We start from the raw sequence: 19,127 nt of genomic DNA on the forward strand, positions 1-19,127 counted from the left end.
CTTTTATTGTGTTAAAAAAACTATTTGATCCATATGCAAATTACCCTGAGATGAGTCCTGTCCCTGACTCATCTCACGTACAAGACTCATCGCAGGTTAATTTCCATATGTATCAAATCGTTTTTTTTTTTTACACAATAGAAGCACACAGAGCTATGGGGACTGGGTATTGCGGATGTGCTAGCGGCCATCTAGCAACTCATGTCCTCAGCTGTATACCCAAAATCCCGGTGACAGGTTCCCTTTAAGGGGTTAGATAGGTGCTCAACCACTATGGGCCAGTTTCACACAAGCGCCTGTATTATGGCTGTAAGTCCCGTCTGACCACAAGCCCCTTTGCTGCTGTCAGTTCAGGTCATTAGATCCGCGGCGTGGCCATTGTGCTGCCATATTATGCTGATGTGAATGGAGGCTTACACTGAGATATGAGAACTAGAAAGTGTAGGATAAATTATACGGTAATATGAAGCTGCTAATACGCTGCGGTACTTTAAATAAAGTAATCTTCCATTTTTTTCTGTCTTTTAGGAGAGAAAGATGTAGGCTGCTTTGGATACTTGTTGATGTTCTTATCCTTTTTGTTGGTTCTTTTTACTTTTCCCATTTCAATATGGTTTTGCATGAAGGTAAATGTCATTATTAAGGGTTTTCCCAGGGAAGACTTTTTTGTAAAAAGGGTTAAAAAATCAACCAATGTTGCCTTTACCAATCCTTCACCACTTCTTTTCATGCCCCGGTCTAATGCCTGCTGCTCTTCACCTCCTGGATCCGTCATGGCTATTTGAGAGATAATTTAACCGGATCCGTTCATAATGGAACCAGACGGTTGTATTATCATGACGGAAGCGTTTTTGCTGATCCCTGCCGGATCCATCAGATGTGAAAGTAGCCTAATAATGCTACAGTGCAGTGATAATACATACAAGGATGTCACAGCGCAGAAATACACATAGTGATGTCACAGTACAGGAATAATACACATAGTGATGTCACAGTGCAGGAATAATACACATAGTGATGTCACAGTGCAGGAATAATACACATAGTGATGTTACAGTGCAGGAATAATACACATAATGATGTCACAGTGCAGGAATAATACACATAATGATGTCACAGTGCAGGAATAATACACATGATGATGTCACAGCACAGGGGAAATAGGCATAATGATGTCACACTGCAGGAATAATACACATAGTGGTGTCACAGTACAGGGGTAATACATATAGTTATAGTGATGTCACAGTGTAGAGATAATACACATAGTGATGTCACAGCGCAGGGATAATGCATATAGTTATAGGTATGTCACAGTGTAGGCATAATACACACAGTGATGTCACAATGCAGGAATAATACACATAGTGATGTCACAGCACAGGGATAATACACATAGTGATGTCACAATGCAGTAATAATACACATAGTGGTGTCACAATGCAGGAATAATGCACATAGTGATGTCACAGTGCAGGGATAATACACATAGTGATGTCACAGTGCAGGGATAATACACATAGTGATGTCACAGTGCAGGAATAATACACATAGTGATGTCACAATGCAGGGATAATACACAGTGATTTCACAGTGCAGGAATAATACACATAGTGATGTCACAGTGCAGGGATAATACACATAGTGATGTCACAGTGCAGGGATAATACACATAGTGATGTCACAGTGCAGGGATAATACACATAGTGATGTCACAGTGCAGGGATAATACACATAGTGATGTCACTGTGCAGGAATAATACACATAGTGATGTCACAGTGCAGGGATAATACACATAGTGATGTCACAGTGCAGGAATAATACACATAGTGATGTCACAATGCAGGGATAATACACAGTGATTTCACAGTGCAGGAATAATACACATAGTGATGTCACAGTGCAGGGATAATACACATAGTGATGTCACAGTGCAGGGATAATACACATAGTGATGTCACAGTGCAGGGATAATACACATAGTGATGTCACAGTGCAGGAATAATACACATAGTGATGTCACAGTGCAGGGATAATACACATAGTGATGTCACAGTGCAGGGAAAATACACATAGTGATGTCACAGTATGCACAAGGTGATATGACAGTAAAGTAATGATGTCTTGTCCATGGAATCCATTGATCAGTGTTTAATTTACTATCACCAAAACCCATCACTAACTGCAACTCCCGGTGGATGCCATTGCTTGGTGGCCCCATGGCAGCTGCTTCGCCCATGATTTTCGCATTTGGATATTATTCTTGTCGTTCTCCTTTAACATGTTCTAAACCTTTCTCTGTTCCCAGATTGTTCAGGAATACGAGCGAGCTGTCATCTTCCGGTTAGGACGGGTAAGATCTGGAGCTAAAGGACCCGGTATGTAGCTGCACAGAGGAGCCATGACCGGAGATATGTGAAGTCAGTGGGTAAACTGTGCAGCACTGAGTGGGGTCACAGAGCGACCCCCATTGTTGGATTTTTTGCCCTTCTGGCTGCGTTGCTACCTGGTTGCACGACAAGTGTTGCCGCCTGGATTGCCGTGTAGACAAAGCCTAAGGACACCTTCACACGCTGTGGTTTTTTTTGCAGGAATTTCTGCGACTGAAAATCAGTTCCATTCATATGAATGGGGTAGCGCTCGGATTTCTGCATTTTCAGTCGTGGAAATTTCTGCAGCAAAATCCGCAGCGTGCGAAGGCAGCCTGACGTAATTGTTCATGAAGGCATCTCCTGCTTGAAACAGAAGCTGGAATGGCACACGGCTGATCACCATGGATCTGGCTCCTTTATCCCCCAGTGATGGAGATGTATTATTTCACGCCAGCTGTCTATGTAATGCCACACGGGACAGGGGTCGTCATGGTTTAAAAGTAGGCAGACATGGTGGAAGCAGCAATAGCTTGCACAGTGTCTTCTCTAATGCTTTCCCAGTCAGGGAAATACAGCCAAAAGGTACAAAACTGCACTGTGTGAATGCAACCTAAGGGCCCGTGCACATGATTGTAGCAGGGGCCACTGTGCGCAAAGACTGCCAAGAGCCCATACACTGCTTTTCTGTGCTTCGGATTTTGTACAGAACCACGTGGTAGTATTGGAAGTGGACGTTCAGGAAAAAATAAATGGTTTTCACTAAAACAAATCACATAAAAAGTGCATTGTGTGAATCAGCAGTGTGTGAACCAAACCTGAAAGGACTCACATTGTTTACCAGAAATCTTTGTCGCACTCCGCGTGTCAGCTCTAAGCAGGGTTCCAACCCCGTTTTTAATAATAAATACAACTACAGCTTGTAGGTCTTAATCTTCATAGTATAATTTTTTATTTTACAACATACGGCAATATTGATGTGTTACGTTTCGGCACGCAGGCCTTCCTCAGACACTGTCCATATTCAGGAAAGAAGGACTCTATACCAGCTATTGGTTGGCTTACTTTGAGATATAATTTTAAGCCAGAACCGTGGGACAATTTTAGTACAAAGTGGTGTATCTTGCCCCCTTTCCTATGAAGCTTCACCCCTTGTCAAGAATGACAGGAAACACGTGTATAAACCAATTTGCACCACTTTTTATGATAGATTTTTGGCACAGGCACATTAGTAAATCCAACTTTTTTACTCTGGTGACCTATCCTCTGGATAGGTCACCAGTATCTGATTGGCGGGGGCCGACAATCAGCTGTTTGAGAAGGCACCAACGCTCCTGTGATGCCACGGCCTTCTTGCATCTTACATTAGGCCTAGTGGCGACACGTTTATCGCTAACATAGCCTAGGGGCAGCTCGGCCCCATAGAAGCCCTGCAGCCACTATACAATGTACAGCGCTGTGCTTGTTGAGCTGAGAGAAGGCCGCAGCACTCACACGGGTGCCATTGCGGGGGGCCCAGGTATCAGACCACCACCGATCAGATACTGATGACCTAATAAATATATTAAAATGACATTCTTGGGAACAAGACCAGGTTTACATGATGGTTTTTTGGATTAAAACATGAGTTGGTGCATAAAGAGAAGTGTATGGCCAGAGCTCCAGGGTGCCAAGGGGTTTCCCACGATAGCACACAATTCACAATAAAATTGTGATATTATTGCAACTTTTGGGCAACTTCCATGTGAGAAAATCATTGCAAGAAACCTTGTGACCATCGCCAATAACCCAATCTGATTTGTATGAAGTGGCTTCCAATTTCTTACTTATACAGAAATACACCTTAGTTATGACACTGCCAAGGGGCTGACTGGGAACTTAAAGAGAACCGGTCATGTGGATATAATCTAATTATATACAATCATTAACTACTAAAAAGTACCTTAGATGTATTCACTTAATGGTGTGACAGATAGTTACCTCATAATATACACACAAAGATGCCGCATGCTAATGAGCTGATTTGAGTCCAGCGTGATGTCATTGAGTCCAGCGTTTATTTAATTAACAGCTATAGCCACTCCCCTGCCCACCTGCTGCTGATTCATATGGAAAATAACTGTCATACAGCAGCAGGTGGTCGGGGAGAGTCAGGAGCTCATGAATATTCAGGATTCATCATTATCAGCTGGAGCTTTTCAATACAAGATGTTGGCAGATTGACTGGGTCAATTAAAGAAAGTGACCCAGCATTTTGCTAAGAGAATCAGTCACTTATTTATGTTGCCCTTAGTCAGGACACCATAAAACTAGTGACATGTTCCCTTTAAAGTGGCACTAGAAAAAAAAAAAACTAAAAGCTGGCCTATTTTGTAGGAAGGTCCAAATTAACAGAAGGCTGGGCAACACAAGTAGGCGAGGTCAACAATACCATTGTGCAAAATACCATCCCAGCAGAACCATATACCACAGTGTAGCACAATATACTGCCCCAAAAGCTGGCCCTCAGTAGCTACCATCTTCTGTCCTCCTTCTCCAGTTGTCTATGGAGCAGGGGGCTTAGGAGGTAACGAGCGGACCACAGCAGATGAGTTTAGGAGGGCATGTGCGTACCTGATTCTCACAGCATTAATGTTGAGATCTCATTATGTATTTGGTCAGTGGCAGAGAGGAGGGCTTGAGTGGCCCCCTGGGGCATTAGCCAACCGGGAAAATTCCCTGTAGGGTCTATGGCCAATCCGCCCCTGATGCTGCCACAATTTTACCATAAGTGTTGTAGTGGAGCCCTAAATCTTCCCTTTAGATGGTTTCCTTCCTGCAGGATCTACACCTAGTTTATGGGGTGTTCCAGGATTCTGGCCATTTTTTTTTTTTCCCTGTAGTGTTTGGTACCTAATAAATAAATCATACTCGTCTGATTCCTGCCGCTTCCTTCCGGTGCCCTGGCTCTGTTTCCTAGATCCGGTTTCTTTACCTCTACCTGGGGTCTGGACGTGGCCATGTGCAGGCCTCAGCAGTGACGTGTCCCCAAACAGCATGCCACTGCTGAGGCCAGTCATTGGCTGCAGCAGTGCACATAACCTAATCCGTACCAGGGACCAGAAGATTGCTGAATTGAGCCAAGACACCAAAACAGAGTGACAGGCATATCAAGCTAGGGAACCATATACCAAAGACCAGAATCCTGGAAAACTTCTTTAAGGTCCCCATACACATTAGTGTATTGTCCACCGATTCTGTCATTTCCATCAATCTAATGGAAAGGTCCTAACTTTCCACTGACATGTTGAGGGAGAGAAGGAACGGATGGACTGAACTTTTTAACCTAATTCTTTTGTTCTTCCAGGAAATATCCACCAGCAAAGATGTCTGGCGGTGGTTTTCTCCTCTCTTCCCATTTAAGACATATACACGCTCAGCCGAACCAAGCATGTATGAGTATGAGGGAGTCGGGAGAGTGAATGTTCAGCCGACAGCGATTGCAAATCTTTCCATTATACTTTATCTCTGAGTGGGCTCCACTCCTAAAGCCCTGCCCTTGAGATCCTGACCTAATAAGAAATAAATGCTTGAGAGTGCCCTCACACATGTCGGAATTTTCCGCACCAAAATCCGCAGGTGCGAGTCTTACAAAGTTTCAGTTTATGCTGCACATTTTCTTGCCAATTTTTCTGTAACGGATCAGGGTGGGTATTGTCTTTGTGAATAATGCTGCGGATTTCTTTGTGGATTACATGTCCATTGAAATGAATAGAGACATTCGGCGACATGAAATCCGCAACAAGACATTATTTGTGTTCTGTTCCTCCGTGGAATTAGTATTCTGCAGAAGAACGGAACGCAGGTATTTCATCCCCGCAGGCTAACACGGACTTTATGGATTTTATGGCGGACAATTTCACCGTCCTATAATCCATAACAGATAGGCCTCCTGGATTGAGACGTCTCTCAGGTGTCATCAGTAGTTAACATGATATTCTCATGAGATCCGACTGGTAATTAACTGTAATGCGATCCTCTTCTCACTCCGCTCAGTAATTTAAGCATATACTGTATACTCAGATTATATTACAAGGGCTGTATTTATGGAACTGTTATAATTTATGAAGTCTAATCCACCCATGTACAGTATACGCAGACCATGTACTGTTGTGTGGTCGGTGTAGGACAGTTCACAGGGGGTATATTTTGCTTGTAAGGGTTTGTGGTGATGTGATGGACACAGACTACAGCCCAAATAGAGATAATGGGAGGAATTTATCACAAAGGAAATATTTGAAGTCAGTTTTTGCTTAAGTCTGCGTTGGTGTACCTTGCACCAAGTCTTGAATGTTGTTTTTTCAATTTGGACCATCTTTAAACCTCACACTTCTAGAAATCCTTCTCCAGTTTTTTTTTTTCCACCACTCCCCCTACTAAAGTGACTTTGCAAATTTATTTGCAACTCTTAAAAAAAAAAGTCGTAGTGATCTATATTAAGTGAAACTAAATTATATAGATAACCACATCCACCTTCTTACCCACTTTTCAAAACTGGAACTAGTGGTGTAAAAATGCAAAAATTCACAATTTTTGTATGCAAATAAGCTAAAAAAAAATGCTAAACCCTTTTTGCGACTTTTTGAAGCCAGAATTCTGGAGAGTAGGGTGTAATAAATTTGCCCCAATATGCACACAATCTGCCTAGGTGGAATTTGTCCTATTCCATGTACATCAGGCATATACATTCCAACAGATGTGTCCTTCCTTACCTTTCCTTTTCATTCATGATATCCTAAGTGGCTTAAGATGACCAGCGCAGGAACCAGTGGTAGACTTTACCTCCACACAAACCAAGCAAATGCCCCTCAGGGAGCCCTACAGTATGCTGGCCACAAATGGTTGGCTGAAAAAACAACTAAAGGGACGGACATATCACCAGTGCATCCGGGCACAGGGGCCCTTTCTAGCTGTAGAGCAATAGCAGGACTGGGACTTAACGGGTGAGTAGGGCAGAGCTTAGAGGTGGTGATAGCAGTGCAACAGGGGTCCCCATAACTTTGCTTGGGGCCTCAGAAATGCCAAATCCACCCCTGTGTGGAATTAGTAACTTAAGACATCTCCTCTATTTTTCCAATTTCCGACTTAACATAAATGGCTCATTAGTGATAACATTTACTGTAGTAATACTGTAGTCAAATATAAATTTTTTGTTTCCGCTAGAACATGCCAATAGTTTTCAATGACTGTGGGCCTTAGGCCTCATGCACACGACCGTTGTGTGCATCCGTGGCCGTTGTTCCATTTTCCGTTTTTTTTCGCGGACCCATTGACTTTCAATGGGTCCGTGGAAAAATCTGAAAATGCACCGTTTGGCTTCCGCGTCCATGATCCGTTTTTCCAGTCCGTGAAAAAAATATGACCTGTCCTATTTTTTTCACTGACAACGGTTCACGGACCCATTCAAGTCAATGGGTCCGTGAAAAATCACGGATGCATACAAGATAGTCATCCGCGTCCGTGATCCGTGTCCGTTTTTCCTATCATTTTCAATGCAAACTTGACTTAGTTTTTTTTTTCACTTTTCATGTCCGTGGATCCTCCAAAAATCAAGGAAGACCCACGGAAGAAAAAACGGTCACAGATCACGGAACAACGGAAATCCGTTTTGCGGACCGCAAAAAAAAACGGTCGTGTGTATGAGGCCTTAGACTGATAAAACATAACTCATGTCATAAAAATTTCTAAAAGTTTGCTAAATTCCTATAAAAGAAAATAGGGGACAAGCCGTGCCTTTAATAAAGTAATTTTATAATAATGATATGTAATCTTTTTATTTTAAAGCTGGATTTGGAGGAGGCTCCCTCCTATTGACTTGAATAGAAAGGAGCCATCCCATTGAAGGGAATGGGGACAGTGGACTTGTAATTACACCTGCTCACTGCTGAGACGGCGAGCAAGGGAACAGAGAAGAGACGGCAGTGCTTGTATGAGCGCTGCGTTGTCTTCAAACAGCTGATCGGGAGGGGTGCTAGGAGTCGGATCCCTGCCGATCTGATATTGTTGACCTATCCTCAGGATAGGTTAGATGTATAAAAAAGCGGACAACCCTTTTAATGGTAAATCTCCCTCATAAACTTAGCATAAGGCCTCATGCACACAACTGTTTTTAATTGGGCCGCAAAAGATGCGGAGAGCACTCCCTGTGCTGTCCGCATCCGTTGCTCCGTTCTGAGGCCCCGCAAAAAATATATAGCATGTCCTATTCTTGTCATTTCTACAATGAGCCGCCCGTTCCATTCCGCAAATTGCGGAAGGCACACAGGCGGCTTCGTTTTTTTGCAAAAAATGGCGTGGTCGTTTGCATGAAGCCTAAGGGCTCGTTCACACGAACATATTTTGCGTTCCACATACGGAACCATTCATTTCAATGGGTCCGCAAAAGATGCAAACAGCACTCTGTGTGCTGTCCGCATCCGTTGCTGTGTTCCTGTCCTATTCTTGTCCGTTTTGCGGACAAGAATAGGCATTTCTATAATGGGCCTCCTGTTTCGTTCCGCAAATTGTGGAAGGCACACGGGCGGCATCAGTTTTTTGCAGATCCGCAATTTGCGGACCGCAAAAAACGCCACGGTCGTGTGAACAAGCCCTAATAGGGAGTATTGCTGTCAGTTCAGTTTACTTCCAGTAGGGATCTAGGGTGGAGTAAACCATGGGTATGTTTAGAAGCAGATATCCACAGTGTTTACAGTAGCAGCAAAGTGGATGAGATTTTCTGAGAAATCCACAATGAAATCCTAAGTTGACCTGCGGTGCATCATTTCGGTTTAAGCTGGGATTTCACCCTTTGCAATGCAAAACATAAGATCTGTGGCAAATCTGCAGCATTTGCACACCAAAGTCCAGCGCTGTATTCTAAGGCCTCTTTCACACAACCATTTTTTTTCCCGTTTACGGGCAGTTTTTTTGCCTGTCGTATACGGAACTATTCATTTCAATGGTTACGCAAAAAAAAAACGGAATGTACTCCGTATTTCCGTTTTTCCGTTCCGTTGAAAGATAGAACATGTCCTATTATTGCCCGAAAATCACGTTCCGTGGATACATTCAAGTCAATAGGTCCGCAAAAAAACTAAACACATACGGAAATGCATCCGTATGTCTTCTGTATCCGTTCAGTTTTTGCGGAACCATCTATTGGAAATTTTATGCCCAGCCCAATTTTTTCTATGTAATTACTGTATACATCTGTATATGCCATACGGAAAACGTAATGGAAAACAAAACGGAAACAGAACGTATCCGTAAAAAAACAACCGCAAAACTCTGAAAAAGCCATACGGTTGTGTGAAAGAGGCCTTAGGATGATATATACACTCACTGAGATAAAGAACGCACGCTGATAGAAATGACAGATTGCTGCAAAACCCTGCATGTAGTTTTGTCTCAGGCGCATATGTAAATGATTACAGGTGTGGTTAGACACTGGGTCTTGCCACAAGAGGGCGTAAATAGTTTCCCCAGCTGCGTGAGAAAAATATTCTCAGAGATTACTTTTGGGTAGTGTACCTTTTGGCGAGAGATCATTGACTGCTAGATATACCTCTGTGACACACTGGAAGACATTTTGATCAGTTGATACACTTTGAGCTGGGGTGCGTCATTGGACTGAGAGAGGTAGGATTCTTGTTTCAACTAATTGCCCACCATCCAAGCCTTTCTGATCTGGCTATTAGGAGGTGTTGGGATCAGTGGTTATGCGAGGGCATGGGCACACTGAACAGGCTCCAGATGGGCCAGACAGACCACCTGTAGAGTGGATTGTTGGATCTGCCAACAAGCACGAGCAGCTCCAACAGTTTTGTTGTCCAGGCACTTATTTGGTGTCATGGCGCCCATTACATGTCCTGCAATTGACAGCCAGCCACCGCTACCTTCAGTTGCTACGCACTGGAACTGTATGTATGAAGAATCCAGGTTCTGTTTGGGTACCCTGGACGGTCAGGTTTGAGTATGGATGCCTGAAGGTGAGCGTTCCTATTCTGCTTTTGCTCTGGAGCCACACACAGCCCCAACTACTGGTATGATGATCTGGGAGCCATCACATAAGACAGTCAGTCACCCCTAGTAGTGATACGAGGGACACTAACAGCTCAGCGATAAGTGCAGGACATCCTGAGGCCACGTGTATTCCTCTCATGGCAGGGCTTCCAACTGGTATTTTTCAGCAGGATAATGCTCACCCACACGCAGCAAGGGTTTCCCATATCTCCACCAGATTGTAACACCTCCTTGGCTGCCCGATCACCAGATTTATCACTAATCAGTAATTTATGGGACCTGCTGGGATGCTAGCTTCAGCAACCTATGAGTGTGCAGGATCTATAGGTCCAGCTGTGACATCTCTGTGCAAATGTGCTGCTGCTTATCATACAGAACCTGTATGCTTCCATGCCCAACTATATCTCATCTTCTATCTAGAGGCCGTATCTCATCTTGTATCCAGGCGCGAGGCCGTATCTCATCTTGTATCCAGGCTAGAGACCGTATCTCATCTTGTATCCAGGCTAGAGACTGTATCTCATCTTGTATTCAGGCGCGAGGCCGTATCTCATCTTGTATCCAGGCTAGAGACCGTATCTCATCTTGTATCCAGGCTAGAGACCGTATCTCATCTTGCATCCAGGCGCTAGGCCGTATCTCATCTTGTATCCAGGCTAGAGGCCGTATCTCATCTTGTATCCAGGCTAGAGACCGTATCTCATCTTGTATCCAGGCTAGAGACCGTATCTCATCTTGTATCCATGCTCGAGGCTGTATCTCATCTTGTATCCAGGCTAGAGGCCGTATCTCATCTTGCATCTAGGCGCTAGGCCGTATCTCATCTTGTATCCAGGCTAGAGACCGTATCTCATCTTGCATCCAGGCGCTAGGCCGTATCTCATCTTGTATCCAGGCTAGAGACCGTATCTCATCTTGTATCCAGGCTAGAGGCCGTGTCTCATCTTGTATCCAGGCTAGAGACCATATCTCATCTTGTATCCAGACTAGAGACCATCTCTCATCTTGTATCCAGACTAGAGACCGTATCTCATCTTGTATCCAGGGGCAAGGCCGTATCTCATCTTGTATCCACGCTCGAGGCTGTATCTCATCTTGTATCCAGGCTAGAGACCGGTATCTCATCTTGTATCCAGGCTAGAGGCCGTGTCTCATCTTGTATCCAGACTAGAGACCATATCTCATCTTGTATCCAGGCTAGAGGCCGAATCTCATCTTGTATCCAGGCTAGAGGCCGTATCTCATCTTGTATCCAGGCGAGAGGCTGTATCTCATCTTGTATCCAGGCGAGAGGCTGTATCTCATCTTGTATCCAGGCTAGAGACCGTATCTCATCTTGCATCCAGGCGCTAGGCCGTATCTCATCTTGTATCCAGGCTAGAGGCCGTATCGCATCTTGTATCCAGGCTAGAGACCGTATCTCATCTTGTATCCAGGCTAGAGACCGTATCTCATCTTGTATCCATGCTCGAGGCTGTATCTCATCTTGTATCCAGGCTAGAGGCCGTATCTCATCTTGCATCTAGGCGCTAGGCCGTATCTCATCTTGTATCCAGGCTAGAGACCGTATCTCATCTTGTATCCAGGCTAGAGACCGTATCTCATCTTGCATCCAGGCGCTAGGCCGTATCTCATCTTGTATCCAGGCTAGAGACCGTATCTCATCTTGTATCCAGGCTAGAGACCGTATCTCATCTTGTATCCAGGCTAGAGGCCGTGTCTCATCTTGTATCCAGGCTAGAGACCATATCTCATCTTGTATCCAGACTAGAGACCATCTCTCATCTTGTATCCAGACTAGAGACCGTATCTCATCTTGTATCCAGGGGCAAGGCCGTATCTCATCTTGTATCCACGCTCGAGGCTGTATCTCATCTTGTATCCAGGCTAGAGACCGGTATCTCATCTTGTATCCAGGCTAGAGGCCGTGTCTCATCTTGTATCCAGACTAGAGACCATATCTCATCTTGTATCCAGGCTAGAGGCCGAATCTCATCTTGTATCCAGGCTAGAGGCCGTATCTCATCTTGTATCCAGGCGAGAGGCTGTATCTCATCTTGTATCCAGGCGAGAGGCTGTATCTCATCTTGTATCCAGGCGCAAGGCCGTATCTCATCTTGTATCCAGACTAGAGGCTGTATCTCATCTTGTATCCAGGCTAGAGACCGTATCTCATCTTGTATCCAGGCTAGAGACCGTATCTCATCTTGTATCCAGGCTAGAGGCTGTATCTCATCTTGTATCCAGACTAGAGACCGTATCTCATCTTGTATCCAGACTAGAGGCGGCCCAACAGGGTCCTAGAGACTTCTTCCATTGTACAGTTTTCCCTAATAAACCTATCCTTTCGCTCTAATATTGTAATCACTTCCATGTATCATCATTACATTTACACATAGAAAGCTTCATTGCAACAACTCCTTTGTGGTGCAGTATATATATTTTTTTCAATGAGTGTGTTTTTAGAGTCCACACAATGCAGTATTGTTTTCTTACCATGTTTTTTTTTGCTATGGTTAAACTCTACACGGCTGTTATCTGTGGCCTCACCATTAAGATGCCTTTAACCGTGGTGGAAAAATCCACTAGAAAATGCCCAGCATATTTTATGAGATTGAAAAGTGTGTTCCAGTGCAGAACAATATTCGGCAGTGTAGACAGTGATGTGTTGCGGCTTTTCTGAAACAAAATGTCTCTATTCCAATGGGGGATGTGATCCGCGCAGAAATCGGCATCAAAATTCACAAATAAATCTGCACATAAAAAACTACACCAAATTTTACACGCAGATCTGCATAATTGTAAAAATACACGCCTGCATATTTTCAACCACGTGTGAAGGCTTCCTTAGACTAGGGCTACACGGCGACATGTGTCGTGCAGCATTCATGTCGCAGTAATGTAACATATTTTAGAATGCTAGTCTATGGTGTCGCACTGCGACATCCTGCGACTGCGACACGACAGTCGCACAAAAATCCATCCGACATCATAGACTAGCGCAACATTACTGCAACAAATGTCGTCGTGTAGCCCTAGCCTCACGGAACTTTCATAGCAGTGTTGTGGTTTTCAACTACAAAAATCACATGAGAAACAGGAAAAAAAAAAAACGCCTAAAAAGGGCACCAGTAAATATACCCTTATACAGGTGATCATGTCGTTTTCAGAAGAGTCCATACATATTGGGGGTTATTTTGACCATCAGGTATTTTGGTCTTTTAACTTCCATTTACACCGGTATGCTTCCTGAAGGCGCACACCCCGCTATAAATTAGGCGTATCCTTGGTAGTCTGCGCATAGTTTTTTTTTGTCAACTTTTACACATTTTGCCAGGCATAAAGTTAGTAAACTTGCCTGGGCCGAAGTCCTGGCCCCAGCCCGGGTGTTTATAAGTCGCAAAAGGGCCATGCGACAACTTTACACCATAAAAAGGCGTAAAACTGTTAGTAAATCACCCCCAATGGCTTTGTTGTGATCACAATAAAAAATAAAAAGAAAGTTAAGATACTGTAGTTCTACGAACCATGGCATTGTGCAGGGATTCTCCAAAAAATATATTTTTTTTTAAATAACTGCGAAATGTGGGCTTCTTAGGATTCAGGTAGGGCAGGGAGTGTTATCATATGCTCTGTAGCCTGCATCAGCTATTGACAGATTTATACTTACCTGCTCCTCGCTCTCCGATCCTGCGGGCTGGCTTCCGCTTGACTATCTTCAGTTACCGGCTTGTTTTCTTCCACCCTGGTATGGACATTGTCACCTGCGCTGCTGCATCCAGTGACTGGCTTCAGCGGTGATGTTCGCTTTGGAGACATGTCCCTGCTGAAACCCACGATTGGCTGCAGCGGCGTACATGACCAGCAAGGGACTGGAAGCTGGACCAACATGAGCCGGTGCGCATGACAGGAGTGGCAGGCTATGAGGCATAAGTAACAAGTGATTTAAGGTAAAAACATTCATTGCATAAGTATGCACACCCCTCATGTTGCGGAACTTTTAAACTGTCAGAGCTGTACATTGGAATCCACAATATCTCAATACTGGCCCTAAACTCATTTATTGTTCTCTCCCTTTTCCCTAGGGATTTTCTGGATTCTTCCGTGCACCGATGACTTCTGTCGGCTCGATTTGAGAACTGTGTCATTCGCAGTCCCTCCCCAAGAAGTGAGTATTAATTATACGCTACACTGAAATTACATGCCAGCGAGCAGGGCATAGGCAGCGATTTCCATTTAATTGCAAGCGATTGACCCAGATGTTCTGTTATGAAATTATGCAATACAGGGTCACATTTATGTAAAATAAAAATGTCATTTAGCTGAAGGAAACATGACAGCCGTGAGGAGGACATGTAGAGAATGAAGACACGACGACACATTTTAGTATACATGAGCATAATTTTCCACCGCCGATGAAAGTCAATCCTGTGACTGCCATCTAGTGGCCATGTTAGATAGTGCAACAGAACATACTATCCCTAGCCATGTCATGTTGGGGGTGCTGGCACACAGTGCAGTTCTGACAAGCATTCAGGGTGCAGTTTTTTATTGTAGCTAGCTGAAATGAATAAAACCCTTCCTAAAATGCAGAACACCAGGGTTTAATGAGGCTGCTAAACTGGCTAAATTGAGAACTGCACTGCGTGCCAGCCTCCTTAGGGCTTGTTCGCACGACCGTATGGTTTTGCGGTCCGTTTTTCACGGATCCGTTGTTCAGTTTTTTGTATCTATTCCGTTTCCGTTCCGTTTTTCCGCAAAAACAGGAACTTTGCAATGATTGCAAACACATGTGCAAAATGGTCTGGGCATTGCATTTCTACAGCGTAGATCCGCAAAAAACGGATGACATACGGACATGTGTTCCGTATGCATTCCGTTTTTTTATACGGACCCATTGGCTTGAATGGAGCCACTGAACTTGACTTGCGGACAATAATAGGACCTGACTCAAAATGTTGCGGAACGGAAATACGGAAACTGAATGCATTAAAAAAAAAATTGGGCTGGGCATAAAATTTTCAATACATGGTTCCGCAAAAACTGAACGGATACGGAAGACATACGGATGCATTTCCGTATGTGTTCCGGGCAATAATAGGACATATTCTATCTTTCAACGGAACGGAAATACAGAAACGGAATGCATACAGAGTACATTCCGCTTTTTTTGCGGACCCATTGAAATGAATGGTTCCGTATACAGAACGCAAAAAACGGCCCGTATATGGAAAGCAAAAAACGTTCGTGAGAACGAGACCTTAGGCCACATGCACATAAATGTGTGCCGGCCATGCTCGTGCTGCGGACCGCAAATTGTGGTCCGCAATGCACGGGCATTGACCAAGTGCCTGCCGTCTGTTAATAGCGATCCACACTACATAAAAGTAGTGCATGCTTTACTTTTTTGCGGTGCGGAGGCACGGACAGAAAACTCACGGAAGCACTTGGGCTTCCAATCTATGCCTCCGTTCCACACCGTTTCTGCCAGTGCCCATTTATTGCAGAACCGCTGTTTGCAGGTTGCAATACGGGCATGTACCTGCTATGGGGGTTTTCATGAAGCCTTAGGGTGCATTCACATGACCGTATTTTAGTCCGCATCCGATCCACATTTTTTGTGGATCGGTTGTGGACCCATTCATTTTAGTGGGTCCGCAAAAAATACACACTGTGTCCTATCTGCATCCATATGTCTGTTCCGTAACCCAGTAAAATAGAACATGTCTTGTTCCTGTCTGTTTTGCGGACAAAGATAGGCATTGTTACATTGGATCCGCAAAAAAAACAAATGCAACATGGATGTCACAAGGATATCGTCCGTATTTTTTGCGATCCTCAAAATACATACGGTGGTGTGAACGCACCCTTACTAGACATATTTGTCCTCTGGAGCCAGAAATAAATACTGGATGCTTCACCAAAGAGCACAGGTATAAGGAGAAGGCAGAAATGAAGCTTTACATTGTTGTGTCGAAAAATAAACCCACAGGAAAACGAAGCAAATAGAAATACATTTTTATAAAAAAAATCCTATGGAATCCAAGTTTAAACAGGTTTTATGTGTTATTTAAATAAAGGTATCCAAAGGGAGTATAAAAATGCCGGAGAAACCCCTTTTAGGTACTTAAGGGGGCCTGAGTGTGGCCCTAGTTGGGTGTATGAACAAGGTTGTCCACCTGGGGCAAACACAATCTAACTAAGGCCTTTTGCACACAAACGTTTTTTTCCCCCCGTTTATGTTCCGTTTTTTGCGTTCCGTATACGGAACCATTCATTTCAATGGATCCGCAAAAGAAAAGGAAGGTACTCCGTATGCCTTCCGTTAATGTATTTCTGTTTTTCTGTTTCGTTCAAAGATAGAACATGTCCTATTATTGTCTGCATAACTGACAAGGATAGGGCTGTTCTATCAGGGGCCAGCTGTTCCGTAAAAAACTGAATGCTCACGGACGTCATCCGTATTTTTTGCAGATCGCAAAATACTGAAAAAGCCATACGGAGTTGTGCCGTTTACCTCTTTTATTAAAGGGGTTCTGCAGTTTGTTTTAACTGATGATCTATCCTCTGGATCATCAGCATCTGACCGGCGGGGGTCCGACACCCGGGACCCCCGCCGATCAGCTGTTTTAGAAGGCAGCAGCGCCGCGGCTTTTTCACTGTTTACCGCTGGCCCAGTGACGTCACGACTTGTACGGGGCTAAGCTCTGTTCACTTGAACAGCGGCAAACAGTGAGAAGGCCGCGGCGCTGCTGGAGCGCCTCTGCCTTCTCAAACAGCTGATCGGCGGAGGTCCTGGGTGTCGGACCCCTGCCGATCAGTTTAAACAAACTGTAGACCCCCTTTAAGTAAACAGCCATAGTAGAGAGGAAACAAGTAAGTGAACCCTTGAATGTTATAACCTGTAGATCTCCTTTAGCAGCAGTCAACTCCTTTAAATGTTTCCTGTAGCTAAAGCCCCAAAAATAATGAAAAACACACCTTGCAAGATGCATTGAAAACACATATCTTTATTAGTAATCAATTGAATAAAATGACAAGAGTTACATATTGCAGCAGACATCCACCCAAAAGGACACAAGAGGGCGACACAGCACCGGGCAGTAACAGTGAGAGCTCAGAACACCATCTATAGTAATCTATAAGCCTAATTAATAATCACATCAGTGCTGAACCTTAATGGCAAAAAATAATGATAGTAACAAAATAATGCCGAGCTCCCTCAATCACATCCAGCCAAATACTTTAAACTTTACAGTTGGAAACACCTTTAAATAAATGCAATAATAATGTAAATCTGTTTTGCAGAGGCCCTTTCCTAATTTAACATTTCAGACCAGTCATCTTTCATAGTTGGAAAAATGCAATGTTAAGGAATGGGGTCCAGCACTGTGTAGATCAGTGCGCACCTGTACTGCAGCCATGTTTTACTGTACTTACAGGTTCTCACCAAGGATTCTGTAACCATCATGGTCGATGCTGTGGTCTTCTACCGGGTTTTCAATCCAATTGTCACAGTAGTTAAAGTGGACAACGCCAATCAAGCTACTCAGATGCTGGCACAGACCACATTGCGGAATATGCTGGGAACCAAAAGCCTGACCGACATTTTGATAGACCGTGAAGAAATGGCTGATCATATGGGTGTAAGTATAGGAAGAGGTTTTCCTGGAGGCTCCCATAGATTACAGCCGTTTATAAAAACCCAATGTCTTATTATATGAATGGGTTCCATGCTACAGACTCTGTTCATCCTGATCCTCTTGGTGCATGAATAAATGCCAGATCATTAGCAACAACTGACATTTACACAAGCAGACCAGTAGAGGACCAGGAGAGGAAGGCTGCCTATAAAAGCAGCTTTGTATACCATTCAGGGTCTTTGTAAAGTTGGGTGACCACCTCTGTACACACAGTCATGAGTATCTGTAGCCACAGCTCTTGAATAATATATTGAAAGACTTTGCACCTATAAGGCTACTTTCACACCAGCATTTTTTCTGGATCCGTCATGGATCAGCAAAAACACTTCCGTCACAATAATATAACCGTCTCCATCCATTCTGAACAGATCCAGTAGTATTATCTCTAAAATGGCCAAGACGACGGATCCATCTGTAAAACCATTGTAAGTCAATGGGGGACGGATTAGTTTTCTTTCGTGTCCGAGAAAACAGATCCACCCCCATTGACTTACATAGAGTGCGATGAGCTTGCAGCGTTATTCTGTCTGCGATGGGGATGCAACCAGACGGAACGGAATTCATTATGGTGAACTCCGTTTCGTTCAGTTCAGTTTTGTCCCTATTGACAATGAATAGGGGAAAAACCGTAAGCGGTTTCCCCTGCTATTGAGATCCTATGACGGATCTTTTTTTTTAAACTCGTTTTATTGAAAAAGAGTAACAAGGCACTTACACGGTACAGACAAACGCACACAGAATATGTTGCATGCAGCATACAGTGACAGGTACATCATATGACGGATCTTAATAGCGGAAAGGGAAAGCGCAAGTGTGAAAGTAGCCTAAGGCCCCTTGCAGATGAGCGTGTCTGGATTAGGTCCGGATGCGTTGCGTATGCGATCAGGGAAAATTGTGCGAGTAGGTACGCAATTGCAGTCAGTTTTGACTGCGATTGCGTTCCGATGTTCAGTTTTTATCGTGCGGGTGCAATGCGTTTTGCACGCGCGTGATAAAAAACTGACTGTGGTACTT

At 44.0% G+C, this 19,127-nt stretch overlaps 1 protein-coding gene across 1 annotated transcript in view; it reads left to right on the forward strand.

The window, feature by feature from the left end:
- LOC122932369 (stomatin-like) overlaps positions 1-19,127 on the forward strand; it is an 84,422-nt gene that overhangs the window by 46,117 nt on the left and 19,178 nt on the right. The window contains exons 3-6 of the mRNA XM_044286739.1: positions 529-626; positions 2,310-2,379; positions 14,496-14,578; positions 17,853-18,056. Coding sequence (XP_044142674.1) covers positions 529-626; positions 2,310-2,379; positions 14,496-14,578; positions 17,853-18,056 — 455 coding nt within the window. The remainder of the gene's footprint in view (positions 1-528; positions 627-2,309; positions 2,380-14,495; positions 14,579-17,852; positions 18,057-19,127) is intronic.

The sequence above is a fragment of the Bufo gargarizans genome, chromosome 3 (assembly GCF_014858855.1).
Source record: "Bufo gargarizans isolate SCDJY-AF-19 chromosome 3, ASM1485885v1, whole genome shotgun sequence".
Lineage (NCBI taxonomy): Eukaryota > Metazoa > Chordata > Amphibia > Anura > Bufonidae > Bufo > Bufo gargarizans.